Raw genomic sequence first — 21,795 nt, 5'->3', positions numbered from 1 at the left:
TATGAATCTGAAAGCTATGGAAAAATTTTGTCAGTTAACATAAAACCATGAATACCTGCAGATTTGTGAGCTCCCAAGACTCATAGTCTTCATCAGTGCACTCCCTGGGGAAGGATGGTCTGAAGTCCACCTTCACCAGTTCCCAGTCCGAACGGTAGCTGATATGTCCAAAGACTCTGAACAAAAGACCAAAAGGAAATATACTGCAAAGAAATACCATACAGCTGAGATTCAAAATTTCAGTCGTATCTTTTCCTATCCACAGTCACAGTTCTCTGATAAAAGGTCCCAGGTTAATTTTTCTTCCACTTTTATTCCTCTTCTATGTACAATGAGTCTAGTTAGGAAACATTTGTCAATTGTTTGAAACTTTAAATGAAGACATATAACTCATATGTTAAAGGTTTTTTCCCTAGCAAACTATCAAAAAATTTGATAGGGAATAATATTTTCTAATTTTGAATAATTTTTTTTTGTCTATTATCTTGCTATGTGAAACAGACAGAGCTCTTAGATTTTGACAGGAAGCTAAGATCAGGGAGCAGAAACTCAGATCTCCAGAGTCAGTTTCCAGCTCTGTCGCTCATTCCTTGCCATTTGCAATTTCTTCAGTTGTTTTCCTTGTGGGATTTTGTGTTAATTTCTACAGTTTTCAGATGGCAATGTGCTATTGTTAAACTCACAGCATTATCATGAAATTTTATTAATTTCTAAGAAATACACTACATCCTCACAGTGTGCTGGAGAACTCAGAGTCTCTTATTCATTTCAGATAGTTCAATGCATAACAAAAACATCCACAAATGGTATAATTGGGGGGGGGGAAGAAAAAAAAAAAGGAAATCTCATTGCTTTAAAAAACCAGATGCACTTTCAAAGCAGACAACATTTTTTAAGTCAGAATCTTTATTTCCAAAACAAAATGGGTACATATGACATCCAACAACAAATTAGAAAGGATAAAGACTCTTTTTGGGCAAAAGTAGAATGTATTTGTGGTTTGTATCAGGCTTATGTGACTTACTTGCCAAAGAATTTAAGGTTAATTCTGAAGCCAACAATTTCTGTGCAGTTCATACTGCACAGAGTTCATATTCCAAGCTTTAGTATCGTTGTCCAAAGTAATTAATTCCTTTTGTTTTGCCCTCAGTTTTGTCCAAATCCAGGCACAGCAGGAATGGTACAGTTTTACTAAAAGCATCCTACAGTGCCCAGTCATTTCTCTTGTCCTGAATTCCAGGTTCAGATTGGAACTGGAGTAGACCAGAAGTGATTGATTCTCTACAGCACAGAGGCAATACACAAAGCATGCTCCCTGCTAAATGGCTTACAACTCTGAAATCTACCAAAAAGGCTGAAAAATAGTTCACAGAGACCAAAGATGTACAATGATTTCCCCCTTTCCTTTCTGCTTTCTTTGCTTCTCCTCCACAGCATAGAGATGTAGATATCAATAGGTTATTGCTCACACTGCTCCCATTATAATGACTGGACAACCCATGCTCACATGAAACCACACATCAAGCAGTGCAGTTAATTAAACACAAACATGTGCATTTAGTTTGTATTTCTTACTCTTTTCTTGTAAGGCTTTGAGATTAAAGGACTTGGATCATCTAATTCCTTTCTTTCTTAATGTACTTATGGCTCAGAAGTAGAAGCAGTGCACACAAACTAAAAAACATGGCTCAGTCCTCTGGCTGTATGTGCACATAGGTGTGTGGTCCCATTTCTCTCATTGAGCCTAAGGGTTTGGTTCTTTTTTCTGGTTCAGCTGGATCCTACGAGCAGCTGTCACCATATAATCTTATTCACTGGGAGTTACATACTCAATAAAGTGTCTACTTAGGTGGTCTCTTGCTTTTTCCACAGTGCCTGTTTCAATATGACTGGGTTTGCTGACAGACATGATGTGCCTTTTGTATGCAAAATACCTGTACCTTTTTTCTAAAATCTTTATTTCTTCATACAAGGTACTAACATAAGGCATGCTTCACTGTGTGCTTATGCAACTACCTACTTCAGTGACTGCTGCTCCAGACATCACAAAACTTCACAACTTTACTACATTTCTTTTATTAACTCATTCATAAAAATATACATTCAAATGCGAGTAGCCAAGTCCTGTTAAAGCATCACTCCTGCCTCAAGAAAAGTATTTTCTACAGAACAAATGAAATTTTCTCCATTTGTGTTAGCTATCTCAGGTAGATTAGTCAAGGAAAGAGGAAGAAAGGAGATGGTGTTTTGAGCTCAAGGCAGAACAGAATAATGACATTCTCCTTAAAACATAATCTCTGAACTATTATTAATGATCTTTGGAATCTCATGAGGGTGATTCCAAAGAACTATGGCAAAGGAAAGATGTTGCTTATACGTATAAATATGTACACACAACCACACATACACATTTATGTGTGTATATAGAACCAGAGATATAAAAGAGCAAAACAGAGCTCAGAGAGTTAGAGAATTAATTTTGATATCCACAGAGATACCAAACAAATTATTGAGCTATCCACTTCTAAGGACCTTGGAGATAATTAAAATGATAACAAACAGCTACTACGGATTTATCAAAACCAAATCATGTCAAACTAATGTAATTTTCTCCTTTTACAGGGTAACTGGCTTAGTGGATAAAGGAAAGAAAAACATGTAGCACATTTTGACCTTTGTTAAAACTGTTACACATTTCTACCTGACATAGTCTCAATGTAAGAAAGAAAACAGTGCAGATAAAATCACTGTGAAGAGGAATGGAAATACATATTGAATTAGAAGAATCCATTTTCAAAAGGTAGTTATCAAAAAAAGAATATTTTGAGAGATGTACCACAAAGATATGATGGGTCCACAGCCAATATTTTCATTAACAATTGTGGTCAAAAAAGAAAGACAAAAAATTTTGCAGGTAACACACAAAGAAGGGAGTGGATGTTGATGGAAGCAATGTTCAGAAATCAATATGATGACATACTCCAAAACCAAGCAAAAAGTTCTCCTTGGGGAAAAAAGAAACCCAAACCCATATCAAAGGTGGAAACCAAAATGGGAAATATTATTCAAATATCAAATAAAAGACTTGGGTAATTCTGTGGAATTAAAACAAGAATGAAGTGCTGCTGCAAAATAGGAAAGACTAATTCTAGGTTGTATTCAGAACTCAAAAACAGAAGACATGGAGGTAATTATTTTGATAAACTTGGCAGTGGTAAAGCCTCTGGAAGAATATTGTGTCTAATTTTGGATTTTATATGCATATTTACAGACCCACTAAAAATGAATCTGAAAAGGGGGAAAATGATTTATAAGCCGCTTAGAACATGTAACCAATGAAGAATGATTGAAAGAATTGGGTTTTGAACTGGAATAGATAAAGCTGAGAAGTACAACAAAATGTTTGCAGTCTTGTTGCAGAGTAAAGTGCTCTCTTCAAAGAGACCTGGAGGAGGGGCAAGAAAGACAAAGGACAAGGATAAATTTAAAAGATAATGCCACAATATTCTCTAATTCCTTCTCCTCAATACTGGTGAGTTTTCATGTGAAGTACTGGGTCCAGTTCTGGGCTCCCCTGTACAAGAGAGAAATGGAATGACAGGAGGGAGTCCAGCAAAAGGCTGTGAAGGGATGAAGGGGCTGGAGCAGCTCTTGTAAGAGGAGAGGCTGAGAGAAGTGGGACTGTTCAGCCCAAAGAAGAGAAGGCTCAGGGGAAATAAATGTCTGTTAATATCTGGAGGGAAGGTACAAAGAGGATTCTTTGCTAGGATTGGAGCCAGGTCTTCAGTGGTGCCCAGTGACAGGACCAGAGGCAACAGTCCTGTTCCAAGTGAAACACAGGAAATCTTCTCTGAACATCAGGAATCAACATTTCTGCTGTGAGGGTGCACTGTTACAGGGCCCCAGAGAGGTTGTGAGTCTCCACCCTTGGAGATATTCAAAAGCCATCTGGGAATAGCTCTGTGTCATTGGCTCTGGGTGGGTGTGTGTGAGCAAAGGGGTTTGACCAGATCATCTCCAGAGGTCACTTCTGACCTCAACGATTTTATGACTCTAGAATTCTGTAAAAGTAATGATTCAAAATGTTGAAGTTGTTAATTCTGCCTCACTAGAGTGAGAAATTAGAAAATATCAGGGTTATAGACAGAGCTTAGATAAATATTGCCCAGTTCCACACCCTATAATAATAGAAAAACTGTAGAAATTCCTCTGGAAATTATGCAAATTCTACTGGGAAAACATGGCAGCTATGTACAAACCATATGTGCAAACAGCAAAGTCACTGTTTCAGGGGGTGAACTGTAACATTCTCATATGTGGATTTTTAGCAGAAGACTGAAATAATATTTCTGCATGTTGGTCCAGCCTCATGGAAAAAAAAAGGAAACCAACAAAAACCTCCAAAACTCATTTCCATTATGGCTGCTCTGATTCTACAGACTGAAGACCATGTTCTCACAGAGCACAGTAATGACACCAGTGTTCCCAGCATTCTCTGGCTTAAATAAAATCCCAAAGATTTAAGAAAGTGTCCCAGTACAGTCACAAACTCCATTAAAAATGCAGACATACAGCTTTGTAATTCCTAGGGTAAATTTTCCAAGGAATGAAGCATTTTACACACATCCACTTTAGCAAACTGTTTGAAAAAGAAGTCCTAATGATTATCAATGCTGTTGCTGCAGTAGCATGTGTTTCAGACACCTCACATGAGCATATTTAAATGTACTGCTAAAGATAACTAGAATAAAAAAGTATTTCTCAAAGTAACTAAGGGAGGTATTAAGTAGGATTCAATGGATTAGACAAAAATATGAGCTACAATAAAGCAATACATAACAGCAATCACAATATAATTGCTCAGGTGCAAAATATATAACATATATGATGAATAAAATCATATGAATGAAAAAAACTGGAATGGTGCAGCAAGTATAACTGATGACTAGAAGTTATATATCAAGATGATAGCAATTCATAAGCTACTAAAATCTTCCTCTTGATTAACTATATTTCATTAGAAAGCCATCAAATCAATTCTGTTGAAACTATAAAAGATTATGCTGTGATAAATAATTTTTGGAAAAAATTCCAATTACCTTGGAAATTAATTTACTTTTATTTGCAAGGATTTAGGATCCATAATTTTAACTTCAGTGTTTCAGTTGCCATAACAACTTTGTACATTTCTTCCTAGTTCATTTATGAGCACATAATTTTTTAATTTGATTGCATCATTTGATAGATAAGACAGTTTAATGCAGTTTTTAAGCTAACTCATTTAAGCTATTTGCTGGAGGATTGCTGGTTTTTTCTGTTCCTGATAAAGCTCATAGTCAGGCAGAGCTAATTTAACAGAAATTATATGCAATAATAATCTTTTCTAGTAAATTCTTGTTCAATAGACAGGACCTATTCAATAGAGACTCCTTGCTCAGGTGAGCAGTAGTAGCTGTGTCATCTCCTGTCTGTGTGTTTTGCTTTAGTCATGAATACCTGAGAACACTCAAAGACCTCAGAGTGGTGGGAGTGATCCTGCAGGATTTTCCCACCAAGGTCACAAAGGTCACATGGGGAATTTATTCAGATGTTTAATGTAGCAACTAAAACTGTGCAAGTTTTGCAGTTGTACTGAGGACTAGCGATGCCAATTGTGTGATGCACAGTTGCTTTGTTTGAAATCAGAAGCCTCTTTCATTCTAGACTCACTGCCTTAATCTCCAAGTGCTGCACTGGCTTTTGCTCTCGTCTGTACGAGTTTGCCATCAGCTGTGATGTTCAGAACAGGACACTGCAGCAGAGTGTCTGCACAGTGATGAGCTGCCCTGTTGGAATACTCTGCTAACTTCATATGCCACTTGGGGGTGGCCTCTAGTTTTTTTGAAAGAGACTTCAAAAGTATAGAGCTACTGACAGTAAAACCTAGGATTTGAATCAGGGTCAGTTGAGGGCCCCACATACAGGTGAGATGGACAATCCCAAGGGCTCTCTCTTGGATAATATGCCTAAATTCCTCTGGAGAGCACCTAAGCAAAGCTGTCCAAGCATATACCCAAAATTCTTTACAGATCTAAACCTCAGTAGCTAACAGTGAGTATATGGTCAAGCTGTGAAAGGAAACCATACTATAAGAGATGCTAGTTAATTGTTTTAACAATTCTTTGTCTCTCCTTTTAAATGGAAGCAGTCACAGAGCTTTGTCAAAAATTATATTTATACCTTGTTCCAAAAATGAAGTCTCCTTTCCAGCAGTAAATCATATGAGAATGAAATAGAATGGTCAGTGAACTTATTGTTTTGTATATTTTTTAATTCTCATGTTTTATGTTTTTTTTAACTCTCAGATCTCTCTGCTAATTTTTATATGACAATTGCAATTTCAGATTAAATATTCAATCTACCTTACAGTTCACTAGATATCAAAGACCATTTACATTAAAAAACCAGCATCTTTCCCAGTTATTGTCTACATAAAAGGATTTGCTAGAAGTCTCTTGTCAATTTATGGAAAGTTCAAAGAGCTGAGTCCTTAACGTAGAGAGCTTCACGTAGACCTTTACTACAAATGATGAGAATTTCCCTGAAAAAGCAAATAAATGTGACAATCTTCTTTTTGTTCTGCCTGTTGTGGTTCATATTATTACAGTGTCTTTGACCATACAGCAAGACATGCCAAAATCTGTGTAGAAATTACCTAGCTGAGGAGTAAAGTGATGAGATGGTGGCAGGGAAGGAAGTACTTCAGTATAGGCACTGCCAACAGGTAGTGCTCTTGTTAACTCACAGGAATAATATTATTATTGAAAGATTTTCCTAGGGGATATGTGTGGGCAGAGATAGCCATGAATATGTCCTACAGTGACATTTAAAGCCTACTATTTTCAAAGGAGAAAATGACAAGTGAATCTTTATTAGATAAGATTTCCTTCCAACAGTTGTCTTTGCTTCCATTACACCGTTGTAAAATCAACAAAAACCTAGATAAGTCAGAGGGTTCCTTCTGGTAAAATGGATGAAAGTAATGCGAGATTCAAGCTGCAGTCTGTTACCCATCAAGATTATAATTCAGCATATTTTTCTAATTCTCCAAAAGAACATAACAGAGGTCACATTTCAGTGGCCTTCCTAAATTGCAACTACAGAAATGATGAATGCTTCCATGTGCAAAAGTAGACACCTGCCTACATAAAGCAACTGCACACAGAAAGTGCTTGTGTATACAGGAGATCATGTGCAAATATGCTGAGACATTTATGATTTAAATGCCTTAAACTACAAACACATGCATATACTTAATACACTGAAGAGAAGAGTAGGGTTTCTGGGTTGGGCTGGTTTTTCTGGGTTTTGGTTGGGTTTGTTTTTTTTTTTTTTTTTTTTTGGCTGCCAAAGTGAAAAATGAAGGGAGGAAACAATTTAGTTGAAATTGAACCAAAATATGTTTTTTCATTGTTTCCTGTTCCCATAAGCTAATAATTGCCATTCATTCTTTAATGCCAAAACATCTTGGTTTTAGCTCTTTTGGGGAAAAAGAACGGAAATGAATGCTTAGGTTCTGAGAAGTGCTGGGGAGAAGCAGAATGAGGGTGTTCCCACTTCATCCAGGAGTTCAGTGGCTTCATGATATTTGTGAGTTACATCCAACATTTTTTTCCCATCTATTTGATAAATTCCTGTCCAAGAACAACCTTTTAACACATATGCTGTTTGGAAAACATTGCAGATTCAGTGCCTAGCCTAATGTCTTTTGCAGAAGTAAATACAAGGTGGACAGTGAACAAAATTGTTTAAAGAAAAACATGACACTGTAGAGGATAGCTTTTATATAATTCAATTCTCTGTTTTCATCTTACTTAAAGATCAAACTAATATGGGATGCTTGCGAGATTTTACAATTCTTTAGCCAATACTCTCTTTCCTACTCATATATTTAAAAACCAAGTCTCATCACAATTAGAAATTCTTAATTCAGACTTCACCTAGCAGAGCTAGAGTTAATAGACTACAGTCATCTGAATTGTGGTTCCTTCATTTTGAGAGCAAAATATAGTTCAAGGCCCCAGCCGAAAGTAAATAAAGTGTTCAAAAAGTTTAGTTGTTGTCTAAGTTTGTTATTTATTTGAAATAGAAACCAAAAGGGAAGCAGAGTTAGAGGATCAAAGCTTCAGGCTCTCTCTGTGACAAGGGCTTAAAATTACACAAAGCCTATTCTGAATGAAAAAGTCACATCACCATTTTCTGTCCTCTCCTCCTTTAAATAGGAACAAGGTGATAACAGATTCTTACAGAACACGGATTCCTAACTTTTCAGTTCCTCTTACTCAAATATATTAACAGATCTGTCCTAAAAATGTATTAAATATGGGCTTTAAAGTGACACTGAAAGCATCCTGTTCCTGTAATTCTGTCTACAATATGAAACTGTAAGGAAAGAAATTTAAAGAACAAACTTTACCCACTAAACTTCTTTTGAGCAGAGTGAGAGACTGGGGCAGTACCAGGTCTTGACTCCAAAGTCACAAGCTGGTGGCGACACTGCAATGCTTTGGCTTGCTCTGCTAACATCTGTGTCCACAGAGATGACAGCAAAAGCATTAGGCTTGCTGCTAAACAGAGATCTGTACATCTGCATTAGCTGATATCTAGATTAGATTGGAATAGAAGAAGCTGTTTGCTTTCCCAATACTTTTTTCACCACATTTCCTCTGTCTACTCTCATCATGCAGAGAGCAGAAGAACCATTTCATAACTGAGCAATGATTCTGATTCAAGACATTAACTAGCTGAGAAGAAAATGTAGAATTTGCCTTCAGAAATCAGCTATTCTCCATCATAATGAGGCTTTATCTACCTTTTATAAGTGTGGCAGTATGAGGAAGGCAGTAGAGAAGAATTCAAAACACAGAGAAGTACCTTCACCTAGTAAGATACTCAAAGAGGACAGGAAAAGCAAAGTCCTGCCATGTGTGACAATAAGCTCCACAAAGTACACGTAATGTTGACTGCTATTGATGTTGTTAAAGGTGAGGTTGACATTCCTAGTAGGATCAACAGTCACAAAAATCCAGACAACTCCACCTAATATCTAACACCTATTAATATTCACCTGTTTTTTGAGTAAGTTAAAATTAGACTGTTTCCATGATCACCCAGGATCCCAAAAGGAACACAATGGACATTCAAGACAGCAAAGCATGTATGCAGGAGTTCAGAAATGCCATAAAGTTCCCAGCAGCACCCAAAGTTGTTATTCTATGAGACAATACAAGAAAAAATAGCCCTCTGGAAAAAATACAATTACTCACAAGGAAGATTTTGATTCTGCCTGACATAAAAAAAGCACTTCTTTTATGTAACCTCTTATAGGCCTTTTAAAAGGGGCTATGGTCTGTGGTACCATATGTTATTGTGCCTACTGGGTTTACACTGCAATCTAAATAACCTGGTTTGGGAAGCACTCCCAGAAGCTGAGATGTGATTTAGAAGCATTTTCAACAGATTTGAAACTTTCATTACATTAACTATTTCCTCTGGAGAGGAACATCAATATTTCAGACACACAAAAATTCTTCCTTTTGCACTGATTTAGGCCATTACTCAATCCAGTATTAGCAAGTAATTTTTTTCAGCATAAAATATTGTTCAGTATTGTTCAAGTGGGTTGCAGTAACTTTCATTCTTACAAATTTAGAACAAAATAAAACCTACTAGTCCATGATGAAAATATACTAGTTGAGAAAATTTCTTAGCAAATCTTACTTATTCATTTAGCAATAAATACTGGATTTGAGGTCTTCATTTTGAAGTCGATTTTTACACAGATCAAGTTTCCTAAAATTTATGAATACTTTATTGCTTTTCTTTCCTAAATTCCTAACTAGGTCTCTTTAGAAATGGAAATCTAGACAGAATGAGTTTCCTAAAGTTTTGAAATACTTTACCACTAAAACTCCTAATAATCTTAACTAGGTCTTTTGCAGAGCACAATGGAAAAAATATTTTTTCCTTAGCATTTGTATGTACATATCTTGAATACTGCAGGGGATTTCGATGAATGATTTAGATTAATGTTGACTGGCAGATGACAACTGAGTTTTATGAAAACTTTTGACAAGTCAAGATTTGGCTTTCCTCTCGGTTTTGGAGAAAACACAAAACTTTCTGAAATGAAGAACTGAGGCAACCAGGTTCACATTTTCCTGCTTCTTCAGTAAAGCTTACTAGACCCCTTCATTTTCCATTTTCATCATGGAAAACAGCCATGAGTGACATTCCTGAGGGGTCAGTATTGGGATTAGTGCTGTTTAACACCTTTGCTGGAACATGGACAGTGGGATCAAGTCCTCCCTCAGAAAATCTGCCAAGGACACCAAACTGCGTGGTGTGGCTGGCACACAGGAGGGAAGGGATGCCATCCAGAGGCACCTTGAAGGCTCGAGAGGTGGGCCTGTGTGAACCTCATGAAGTTCAACAAGGCCAAGTGCAAGGTCCTGCACCTGGTTTGAGTCAATCCCAAGCACAAAGACAGGCTGGGTGGAAGAATGAATTAAAAACAGCCCTGATGAGAAGGAGTAGGGGGTGTTGGTTGACAAGAAGTTCAATATGAGCCAGCAGCGTGTGCTCACAGCCAGAACGCCAAATTCATCCTGGAATGCATCCAAAGCACTGCATGCCACAAGGCAAGAGAGAGGATTCTGCCACTCTGTCCACTCTCATGAGACCCCACCCACAGTGCTGCATCCAGCTCTGGGGTCCCCAACACAAGAAGGATGTGGAGGCTTTGGACCATGTCCAGAGAAGCAGTGGATACTCCATCCCTGGAAATGTTCAAGGCCAGGCTGGATGGGGCTTTGAGCAACTTTTTCTAGCAGGTGTCCCTTCCCATGAGAGGAGGAGTCTCTCTAAATGTCTTGAAAGTCCCTTCCAACCCAAACCATTCTGTGATTTTATGATTCTGGATAAATTAGGACAGAACTGGAATTCATATGCAAGCCACTTACAAGTCCAGGCAATACCCCAGACACCATGCTGGAGAATGAGAAGTCTCTTACACACAGACTGACTTCAGTGGAACCAGGATTTTACTTTAACAGTCAATTTCAGGACACGTAAAATATTCTTTGACTCTTTAATGAGTTTATTCTAGAAGCTTTAAATTAAATACTATCTATTCCTTAATTTTGCTGCACATTTTTTCAGCTATTACCTTCCCACTTCAGAATTATGCTATCTCTACTAATTTATGCAGATTTTGACATCACACTCTTTATTTGAAGTCTTTTTTCAAGCACATTCCATACCAAAGGAAAAAAAAATCAAATTCCCTTACTAGGAAAATATATCAGACTAGGTCCTTGGCAAAGGATTTGGGGATTCCTCAAAGTGAAAGATACTATTAATTTATTGCCATTACCATTTACAAGTTCATCTTATCATGTTCTACGTGGAAGAAAATTCTATCTAACAAAATGAAAAGATGGCATAGTTGATTTTTTGGGTTTTTTTCCACAGAATGTGTATTTCTCAAAAGCAACAAATCACTGTAGATTAAGTCAGGCACAATAACTTAGTACAAGAATAGGTTTTCAGAAAAAGTGAACTAAGCGAGACAGAACCACAAACGGTCTTGACACAAAGTCAGTCAGAGCACCACTGGGCAGACAACATCACCCTGAAGGTAAAACAGTCAAAGGCAGTGGGAGTGATGAGGAAGTTGATACAATGGCAACAATGAAACACATACTGCAGGTTTATTCCTCTCATTGTCTTTAGAATCTGGTAGGAAATTTGCATGTATCTTCAGGGCCAGTTTGTGCTATTAAATGTTTGATGCCCTCCATGCTCAGTAAAACTAGCTAAAAAGTAAGATGCTACAAGCCTGGCATTACACACTAGAGTCAGACTCTCGCTGTGCCCTTAGAAATATACAAGACACATGATGCTTTTGTTGTCAGTTTGGGCTCATGTACCAAATCAAGCTGCAGCTCTGTGTATTTTAGATAGATGATTTTAGAAAGGCATCATGTTTTTCCAGAGCTCTTCAGCCCATTCAGCCAGATATTTAAGCACATCTTCACAGAATCACTGTTTTTAATGGTACTTAATAAGGAAAAAAACCCAAGCCCAGAGCATACAGTCACCACTCATCATTTCACCTGCCAGTAAGTACAGTTTGGGATAAGCTTTTGATCCATCTACTTTTATTGAAATAAATGGAAATCCCTCATTCAGAGGCATAAGTGTTTCCATGTGACATATATTATATCATAAATAAACCTGTATTTGAGAGAAGAGGAAGATGATGGGATAATACTGTTCTTCTCAGGTTATAGATGCATAATGGAGGATAAATGGGGCAGTGAAGAAAGAGAGAAACAACCAACAGCCCAAACCCCATGTCTGCACGGTGCTACGAACTTGGCACAACCCTTGGAAGTACATTGGGTAGGATTTCTGCTTTGCTGAGGGTCCTCTATACACTGGGCTATTAATTTATTTTTCCCTGGCGAAAATGCCACTGGTACATGTCAAAGGCAGCTCTATTTGTAATTCCTGGGAGAAAGAGCTTGTCACAAGCACACTGAGCTCCATATAAAGAATCACACAAACTGTTGCAATAGGAGCACACACAACAACCTGTGTGCACTGCCCTGAGTGCACTCCCCTCTCTGGCTGCAGGCAGCACATGCTTTTCTCCCTTACTGGACAGGTGTTTTTTACTCTCAGACACTCTAAAATACTAGCATTTATCCTAGAGATGGAGCAAAATGTGCAGCTCAGATCCAGATGTCCCTGATCCTTTGGAAAAAGACGAACAGGCTAAACAATTCTGAGTTGCAGAATTTGCTTATTTTTAACTCTATTCACAGCAATTGCCTCTGTCACTGCACAGAATAAAAACAAATATTTGATAGCACAGTGCTTGCTTACATCAAGTACTGCAGTGCTATTTACTAAGACAACACTATAGTTATTTATACAGTGAAGACAATAGATGTTTAACATTTTTGATGTCTGACTAAAAATCTGCAGAAAACAAAAAAAAAGCCCAAGAGGAAATGGTTATTTTTTTCCCCTGCATCTTTCAGAATTATAAAGCAGTCCTATTATTCCACTCTCACCAGTGGTAACTTTGCAAGATTTAATTTGAACATAATTTTTAAAATCTGAAATACTGCAGGCAGATGATTTCAAAGACAGGTTACATACCAGGGAGGCTCAGACATGATTGTAAGTGTCTATGTGACTGCGAGAAGCAAAAGCCAGTGACTCAAGGACCATCTCAAACATGCACAGGTGAAAATCTATGCAAATGCACACACAGAGAGAGCCCTGAAAACAGAGGTGAAACCAAAACCTTACGTCATGACCAGTGTCTCATCTCCAGGTTCACTAAGTAGTCCATCTACAAAGACAGAAGTGCTGGTAAAATTATGTGTGCTCCAGGTCTGGCCTTCATCTATGCTGAACCTGTAAAGAAGCAGAAAAAGCTTTAATTTACAACTATTGGTATATACAGCAGAATGCACTTTAAAAATCCCCTCACTACTAAAACTTAGGATTTTCAATCACAAAATAGTGTGCCTAGACAGTGCATTATATTAGTGTGATCTTCTTCTCAGCAACTTATCCAGGGATTCACATTTTTATGAGAAGGTGTAATAAATTTTCCACTAAATAAAATTCCTCAGGTCGATTAAAAACTGAGCTCTGTCAACAAATTATCTTGTACCTTGAAGATTCAACAGCTAATTAATTCACATTTCATTCTTTCTAGTAGTCTCTGAGCTGTAGCCCTGTTGAGCAGAGGCCAGTGAAACATGAGAGGCCAACTGCTAAAACATGGGAGCTGCACTAACTCCAGGCACCAGTATGAGGGTGCCCCTTCACGGTTGCAACTTAAACATTTGCAAAAGATACTGATGAATCAGCAAAACATATTTCAAATGTGCATCCCAAAACATATTTCAAATGTGCATCCCAAAACTTATAAGTCAAAGTCTCTTTTATTCTGTACATTTCCTTCAGGCTTTTTGGACAGTAGATTAATGATGGCTTTCAGTCCAGATAACCTGGTACAGAGCCTAGTTCCTATTCTTGTATATAACACAGTTCTGCAAAATGAGTCAATTCACAAGAGATAAAGATGTCTTACAGTTTTTTTATAATGAAGATTATAGTTCTGTGTGCCATTACACAAGGTTACCATGTTTTGCTGCACTATCATGCAGTCTAAACCTTGATAATTCTATACCAAACTGCTTTGCAACAAACCTTTCCTACCAAACAGGCTGAGAAGGCCATTTGCTGCACTGTCACCTATGAGAAGATCTATGCACACTGCAGTTACTTTGTGCACGAATATCTCAGATGAGCTGTGATTCTGGCACACCAAATTACACAGCACATTAGCTCAAATAAGTCTTTCACCTGTTGGCTCCCAAGCTCTACCATAAATTGCTCTTGCCAGAGAAACTCAGGGCTATTCTCCAATTTCCCAATGGCCCTTGGAGAGGACAGAGACTTTACAGTACCAATGAACTCTCCTGACTGCCCACCTAAGCCACATATGCAGCACAGGCTGAGCATCACTGACATGCACTGCTGGTGCCAGCCAGTAGCAGATAAACAATTATGCTGAACACAGCTTCTGCTGCAGACTTCCAGAACAGTCTTTTAAGCAAAAAATGCCTACACTGATGCAAGAAAATTTTATTATGATTAATGCATGATGCCATGGTATCTTCAGCACCATGAAGTAATCTTAAAGTAAACATCCAACTGCTTTTTCGTTGACTCAATGAATGTTAAATTAAGTTGACTCCACCTGTGCTTCATACATGATCACAATGAAATGTTTATCTTAAACTCTGAACTTTGCCTGAGGTCTTGAATACACAACAGCTCTACTCTAATTGAATGTAGAATTACTTGAGTATTTTCAGAGGAATAGAGGTGTCTTTGATAGCCACAATAACTCCACCGTGGTCCAAGTACAAGATGTGGTGCTCTTCTTCAAAGACCTACAAGTCAGACAAAGAAAGGCCAGCTAAGCAAATGTACAAAGCACCTGAAGAAAAATGAACAAGCAAACAAGAATTAAGAGACTTATGTTTTATAATGTCCACACTTCAAACTGAAAAGAACATAAAAATCACATCAAGTCTTATATTTCTCCCAGCTGTAAAAGAAAAGAAAGTTAAGTAGGTGAATCAGAAAATGTTCAGGTTCAAATCACAGTCAGATTAAACTGCCTAAAGTGATTTTAGCCCAAGCTTATAGTTCTCATAGCATGCATTCTACATTCCTTCCTGTTATATATCACCAAGTGACCCATCACCTTACTTTGGTGTTTGCCATATTCTGTGTATCCTGCAGAATAAAATGCTTTGTAGTCTAAATCTAAGGAAAAAAAAAGGAAAAGTACTGCTGTCTGTGACTTTCTCACGTATTCCCCAGAACCTACAGAATGTGAAATAATTGGTTCAAGCATGTTTTCTGAATTTCCAGTGTCAGAGAGTTTAAGTTCAAACATTATGTGATGTCCCATGGAGACCACTGTGAGTTTGGAACCAATATACATGTAGTATTGATTTAATGGTATGAAGGATAAAAAACATCACAAATTGTTTAAATTCCTTATCTAGAGGTTATCAGCAGTGCTAAAATAAAAGCACCTTTCCCGTTTTACATCTAAAATCTGTTTTAAGACAGGATTTATATTGTTATTAACCTCTGTAGTTCATTAAACACAAAACTAAGTGATACATGAGAATTATACACACTTAGCCTTTATAGATGAGCATGCAGTCTCCCCTATGTTTTGACAAAGCAATGGTGAAAACAATAAAGGTTAGCTTTACTTTGCTTTGTAGAAGAAAAAAAATACTGACAATATTAAATTATTTTCTTTTTTTGGCAAAACTAAGTACTACATTTAGAGGATTTTTCAGAAAGACTGAGCTGGAGCTGGGGTGAAAATATCTTACAGCACAATCACAATTACTTCAAAAATAGGAAGTATTTAATTTGGGTTGAGAACTCAGTCTTCCTCTCATCTAGTAAGAACATATTTAATGGGAATCCTAGGGCTTCAAGTGTCTGATCAGCTTTTGAGTTTTGCCAGTTTACAGGCAAAACCCTGATATGAGGCATTGATAGTCCAACCTACTCATTCCCCCAGCTGTGTATTTTAGAAGAGAACTCAGTAAAGGACAGACATTAATTTTAGATGCACTTCAAAAGGATGAGATCAGCTGGAGTCAGATAAGCAAGCAGAGTTTTGATCCTCCTCTAAACTTTGTTTGACCTTTCCCTCAAACCAAAAGGCAACAGGATGTGCTGGGACACCAAGTCTCCCATAGCTTCAGCACCAAAGATAAAGGAAGCTGATACCTGCACCACTTAATGCAAATCAGCCTTTCCCAGAAAAGCACCATGGTAGGTCTTCACATAGCATTTTAATAACCCTGCTTAACACACTATAAAGCACAGAGGACATGTTACAGGCATATTAATGAAGTTGTTATTTCATGCTCTTCTTGCACACACTTCAAACTTTTTATAAACAAAATGTATGAAAGCCCTATGAAAACAATTCTTCGTCTTCAATACATTAAAAATAATGAACAGTTTCATGCCTGTTTATCACAAAAGTAAATATTTATCTCTACTTTCTGGTAAAAACACCCAGAAAAACAGTTTGCAAATGATCGAGGCAAAGGTGGTCCCAGTGTGAGAGATGAAGTTCAGACCTATGAAGATGAGATATGTGAGTTCACAGCAGGCCACTCTGATATACATCTCTCCACTAAATAAAGCAGGCAATAAATCTATTCTGATCCTTACTACTAGCCAGCCACTACAGAAAAAGATTTTTATAACCTATTTCTGTAATTTTTTGTGCACGTTTTGTGCTTTATAATCACAATATCAGCTCCTATTCTACCTTCTTCCTTTTGCTGTAAATGCTTTTCTTCCTACTTCTGTCCCAACACTTCAGCAGCTATTTCAGGCCAGAATATCTGTTGGAAGAAATTGAGACAGCTCCATAAAATCAGTGAGAGCATATTTAAGTGGTCCTAGAGAAATAGATGCCATACAATTTACTTTGCATTACAGAAGTAGCAAGAATAAACAAAAATTCCTGAGATTACTTTTTTATTTCATCAAGTGATATCCAGTACTAAATTTAAATCTGGAAACAGAAGCTTTTCTACACAGAATGAGCCAGTTGGACATTCTCAGGGTTGAAAGGGTTGAATTACATCCTATTTTGTTGTGCTTAGAAGTGTTACCATCTATCTCCTAAGATGCCTGCAGGAAAACATGTATTCTCACTTAACTGAAGGTTTTCCAAGATGGGTTGATACACAAGAATTTGACACAGATAAATAATATTCCAACAAAAAACCACCAAACTGAAGCTCCAGAGATCTAGATTTAGTTCCTAGGTATCCAAAAGGCTTTCTCTGCAACCTCATTAACTTCGCTGAACATTTTGTTGCTGCAAGAGCTGCTCTGGTAGCAGATCAAATGTGAAAGGTTTATTATTACTGGCTTCTTCCTTTTATTTACACCATTTTCTTTGAAATCCAGACCTTTCTCTTACTCTTTGCTGAATAAATACTTTGCTGTATTTCAAGTACAGTGTTGTAACAGATGCTGTTAACATAACAATGGCAACCAAACTTGTGAACAGAAATCAGTATTATAATAAAATAAAACTACTCATATGTATACATAAGGCAATCCTTAGCACTTAACAGAGTATCCTAATATTTCATGTTCATTAACACATTTAATTATATTGTTCTCCTGGTATAATAGACAGAGAAATCTTTCAAACAAACATGGGTTCACCTTAGGCTACATCTTCATGGTCCACTTGGCACTTAAGTTAACGGCTGGACTTAGTGATCTTAAGTGTCTTTTCTAACTTTAATGATTCTTTGATTCTAAGCCCACATATTTCATGATAATGTCAATGTGAGATTCCTTTCTTCTACAGTCCAGTTCATGGCATGGGTATTTAAGCTGCTTGCCAATCAGCCCCTAAGCACTACTGCTATTTACAGGGCAATGTTGTACAGTACATAGCCACAATTTCAGTTTCCTTCAAACAAAAAGTGATGGTTTCAAGATATACCAACAAGCAGCTCAGCTATGCACCAGAAAGGTGCAAGAACAACTGGAAGTAGCACAAGTGGTATTGTTATATATAAAGTGGTATTAATATATATAATATAATATGGTAATAAGTGGTATTATTATATATAAATTATAATTTATAATACAAATTCTTGGTTTTGCTTCTTGTGTGAGCTGACACAGGCAGGATGCAGCAACTACCACAAAACCACAGATGAAATACAAAAATAAATGTATCCTCATTACCTGGCCAACCAGGGGAGCCCTGAAGCAGCACCTGGGCAAAGACATAAAAGTGAGGGTGCAGACACTGCAGAGCTCAGTCCATGCCAGAGGATCACCCAGCCTACTGTACTATAGGGGTTTGCACAGACATAATTTACCACTCTGCTTTGGTCCTTGCAGCAGCAGGGCAGGGGTCTCAAGCATGTTTGACACTGTACCTCTATCACAGGCCTATGTAATCTAAACACAAATATTGACTTGTCCAACACAGAGGTCCAACACCAACCTTCTGATTTTTTTTTTTCTGGATATTTCTATTTATCACCAGAATTTACTTAATTTCAAAACCTCTTATTTAAGCATTCATTTCTGTCTATGAACTCTGGCTGTGTTTATAGGTAAGTCTTCCTGAACCCTTATATGACCACATCAAATGCAAGCTATGGAAGGTTTGGTGCTGTCTCAGAGCACACCATTGAATTACAGGATCTTTGACCTTCTCCAAAGTCCTATAATCCACAGTCCTATGAACAAATACTACTATTATGTCAATAAAAGTTTAATTAATTCCTTGCACTACATTTTCCCCAAAGTCTCTCATATTTGCATTTCTTCATTCTCTCTCTCTATACACAAGCACAGGCTGCTCCTCTTCTCCTCTGTACACAGCTCAGCAACATCATGTGAGCTTGTGAGAAAGGTGCCAGGCCCTCATTAATGACAACCACAAAGTCTCCAAGGCAGAGACTTAAACTCAGACAAAGTGTCGTGCCAAAGCACAGGATTTCACCAGCTCACAAGACCTGCAATTTACTGAATTATCTAAATTCCTGTATCACCTGACTAAAGCCTTCTCTTTTGTGTTAAGAGCTCCAGCAGAGAAAGGAAATGTGCTGCTGTCCTCTGGAAGAATTGTTTAATTGTGCACAGTGAGGCCATGAAATACATAAAATATTCTACAGTTTCATTCTGATCACAAATATTAGAATTTAGTAAGCTCTTTCAAGGGCTTCATGGGAGTTTCAATTAAAAAAAAAGCTAGCAATGTTGTTTGCCATTTTGACTGCTACAATGAGGGATTGGTTTGTGGTTGATTTTACAGCATAATTAGGCACCTTAGGGTCAAGTTGCAACACATATCATTTACCTGTGTGTCTCTACAAATAAAAAGCAGTGAAAATATTAATTTGATCTGATTCCTCTTTTCTTCTTATTTTTCACCCCAGATAAACTATAAAACTCTAAGAAGTATTAAACAACATAGTACCCACTGTAAATCCTGGAAGGCTTTTGCATTTACTCACCTATTTATTGTAAGCTAGATTTCAAGATGGAATTTGGTATAAAATTTTATCTTATATACATCAAAGGACATTATCATTACAAAAATAACCCAATTCTTTTCAAAGTACTCTGTGGAGTACTAATGGAAAGTCTGTATTTTTCTCTTTTAACCTCAAATTCCCCAAGCTCAGTCAGTAACACTACTGAGAACATTTTCACACTTAATGGTTCTAAAAAAAAACCAAAATTTTATTTCACCTGAATACTACAACACTACTTTAACCGAAAGTAAATTATTTTTTGGAAACATTTTGGTCCTTTGAGGGTGCTTTTTTTTATCCTGGATATCTATTATAAGTAGAATCTATATGATATTGTTGCTATATACATATATAGAGAAAGAAAATGCCCCTGTGCTGAGTGCATTGGGTTTGCACAGCAAGGTTTTGGTAGCAGGTTACTGCACTGGCATGGCTTCTTTGAGACACTTCTAGAGAAACTTTCCCACATCCTACAGCCAACACCAGCCAGCTTCAAGATGGACATGCCACTGGTCAAGGTTGAGTCAATCAGCAACAGCAGTAGCACTTTTGGGATTATGTATTCAAGAAGTGCACAACAGCAACTACAGCAGGAGTGAAGAGGTTATGAGAGGGGATATGAGAGGGGAACAGCCCTGCAGACACCAAGGTCAGTGCAGAAGGAGGGGCAGGAGGTGCTCCAAGTGCCAGAGAAGAGGTTCCCCTGCAGCCCCTAGAGCAGCCCATGGTGAGGCAGCTGTGCCCCTGCAGCCCATGGAGGTCCAGGATGGAGCAGAGATCCACCTGCAGCCTGTGGAGGACCCCAAGTGGAGCAGGTGGATGCCTGAAGGAGGCTCTGGCTCCACAGAAAGCCAATGTTGGAGCAGGTTTTCTGGTAGGACTTATGATCCCAGAGGGGACCCAGGCTGGAGCAGCTCCTGAGGGGCTGCAGCCCATGGGAAGCACCCACACTGGAGAACTCATGGGGAACTACAGCCCATGGAAAGGACTCATGTTGGAGAAGTTCATTGAAAGCTGTCTTCTGTGGGAGGGACCCCACACTGGAGCAGGGGAAGAGTGCGAGGAGTCTTCCCTGCGAGGAGGAAAGAGCAGCAGAGATATGTGTATTGACCTGACCACAGCCCCCATTCCACATCCCCTGTGTGGCTCAGGGTGAGGAGGTGGAGAACTAGTGAGTAGAGCCCATGATGAAGGAAGAGGTAGGGGGAAGCTGTTGTAAGATTTGGGTTTATTTCTCACTATCCTACTCTGCTACTAATTGGCAATCAAAGAAATACCCCCTAGGCTGGGTCTGTTTTGCCTGTGATGGTAATTGGTGACCAGCTTCTCTCTGTTCTTATTTCAACCCGTGAGCTCTTTGTTATATTCTCCCTCCCCTGTCCAGCTGAGGAGAGCAGTGGCAGAGAGAGATTGGTGGGCACCTGGTACCCAGCCAGGGCAAACCCATCACACTGAGAAAGAGAAGCTTAGGAAACAATACATGAGGAAGGTGAAATGCTTGAACTGACACTAGCCAGTGGAAGAAAAAGCCATCCAGAATTCAAGTAGCATTATGATATCACTGTTCTCTTTTTAACACTTTGGTATTTGTAGTCCCTGAATTTACTAAATCATGCCAAAAGACTTAAAAATTTTTATTATTTTTGGAAAATATCTTTTCACTGTCTCAGTTTCAATGAAGAAAAAGTTTATGATTTAGTAACAGCTTTCAGACTATGAAGAAGAAGAATTTTTGCCCTTGTACCTAAGCTATGTCTCTTACCTCAGAATGTTTGTACTGCAAGATCTTGTCAAAGTCCACTTCATCATTAGCATAGGAAGATTACTTAAATTATTAAAAACCTAAACAGACGTTATGTTTTTTGCATAAGATACTTACAGGATCTTTAAAGAGACCAAAATATTTGAGCTTCAGCAGAACCTGACAGCCTGATCAGAAATCACCTTCTTAATCTCTTAGTTTCCAAGCAAACTGGAGATAATAATACCACCTCCTTCAAAAGAGTGAGTATCTAAAGATTAGTTAGCATTACATAATTCACCACATTTGGTACATTACAATTATTTCCAGGTCCCTTTGATGATTTATGCCTCC

General features: G+C 37.9%; 1 protein-coding gene across 2 annotated transcripts in view; it reads right to left on the bottom strand.

Moving 5' to 3' along the window:
• SORCS2 (sortilin related VPS10 domain containing receptor 2) overlaps window positions 1-21,795 on the bottom strand; it is a 533,743-nt gene that overhangs the window by 44,535 nt on the left and 467,413 nt on the right. For both annotated transcript variants that reach the window (XM_059845225.1, XM_059845226.1), the window contains exons 13-15: window positions 14,932-15,023; window positions 13,363-13,470; window positions 56-176 (exon numbers count right to left, since the gene is read on the bottom strand). In XM_059845225.1, coding sequence (XP_059701208.1) covers window positions 56-176; window positions 13,363-13,470; window positions 14,932-15,023 — 321 coding nt within the window. The remainder of the gene's footprint in view (window positions 1-55; window positions 177-13,362; window positions 13,471-14,931; window positions 15,024-21,795) is intronic.

This window comes from Haemorhous mexicanus, chromosome 4, assembly GCF_027477595.1.
Source record: "Haemorhous mexicanus isolate bHaeMex1 chromosome 4, bHaeMex1.pri, whole genome shotgun sequence".
Taxonomy (NCBI): Eukaryota; Metazoa; Chordata; class Aves; order Passeriformes; family Fringillidae; genus Haemorhous; species Haemorhous mexicanus.
This window is presented reverse-complemented; position numbering and strand designations above follow the sequence as displayed.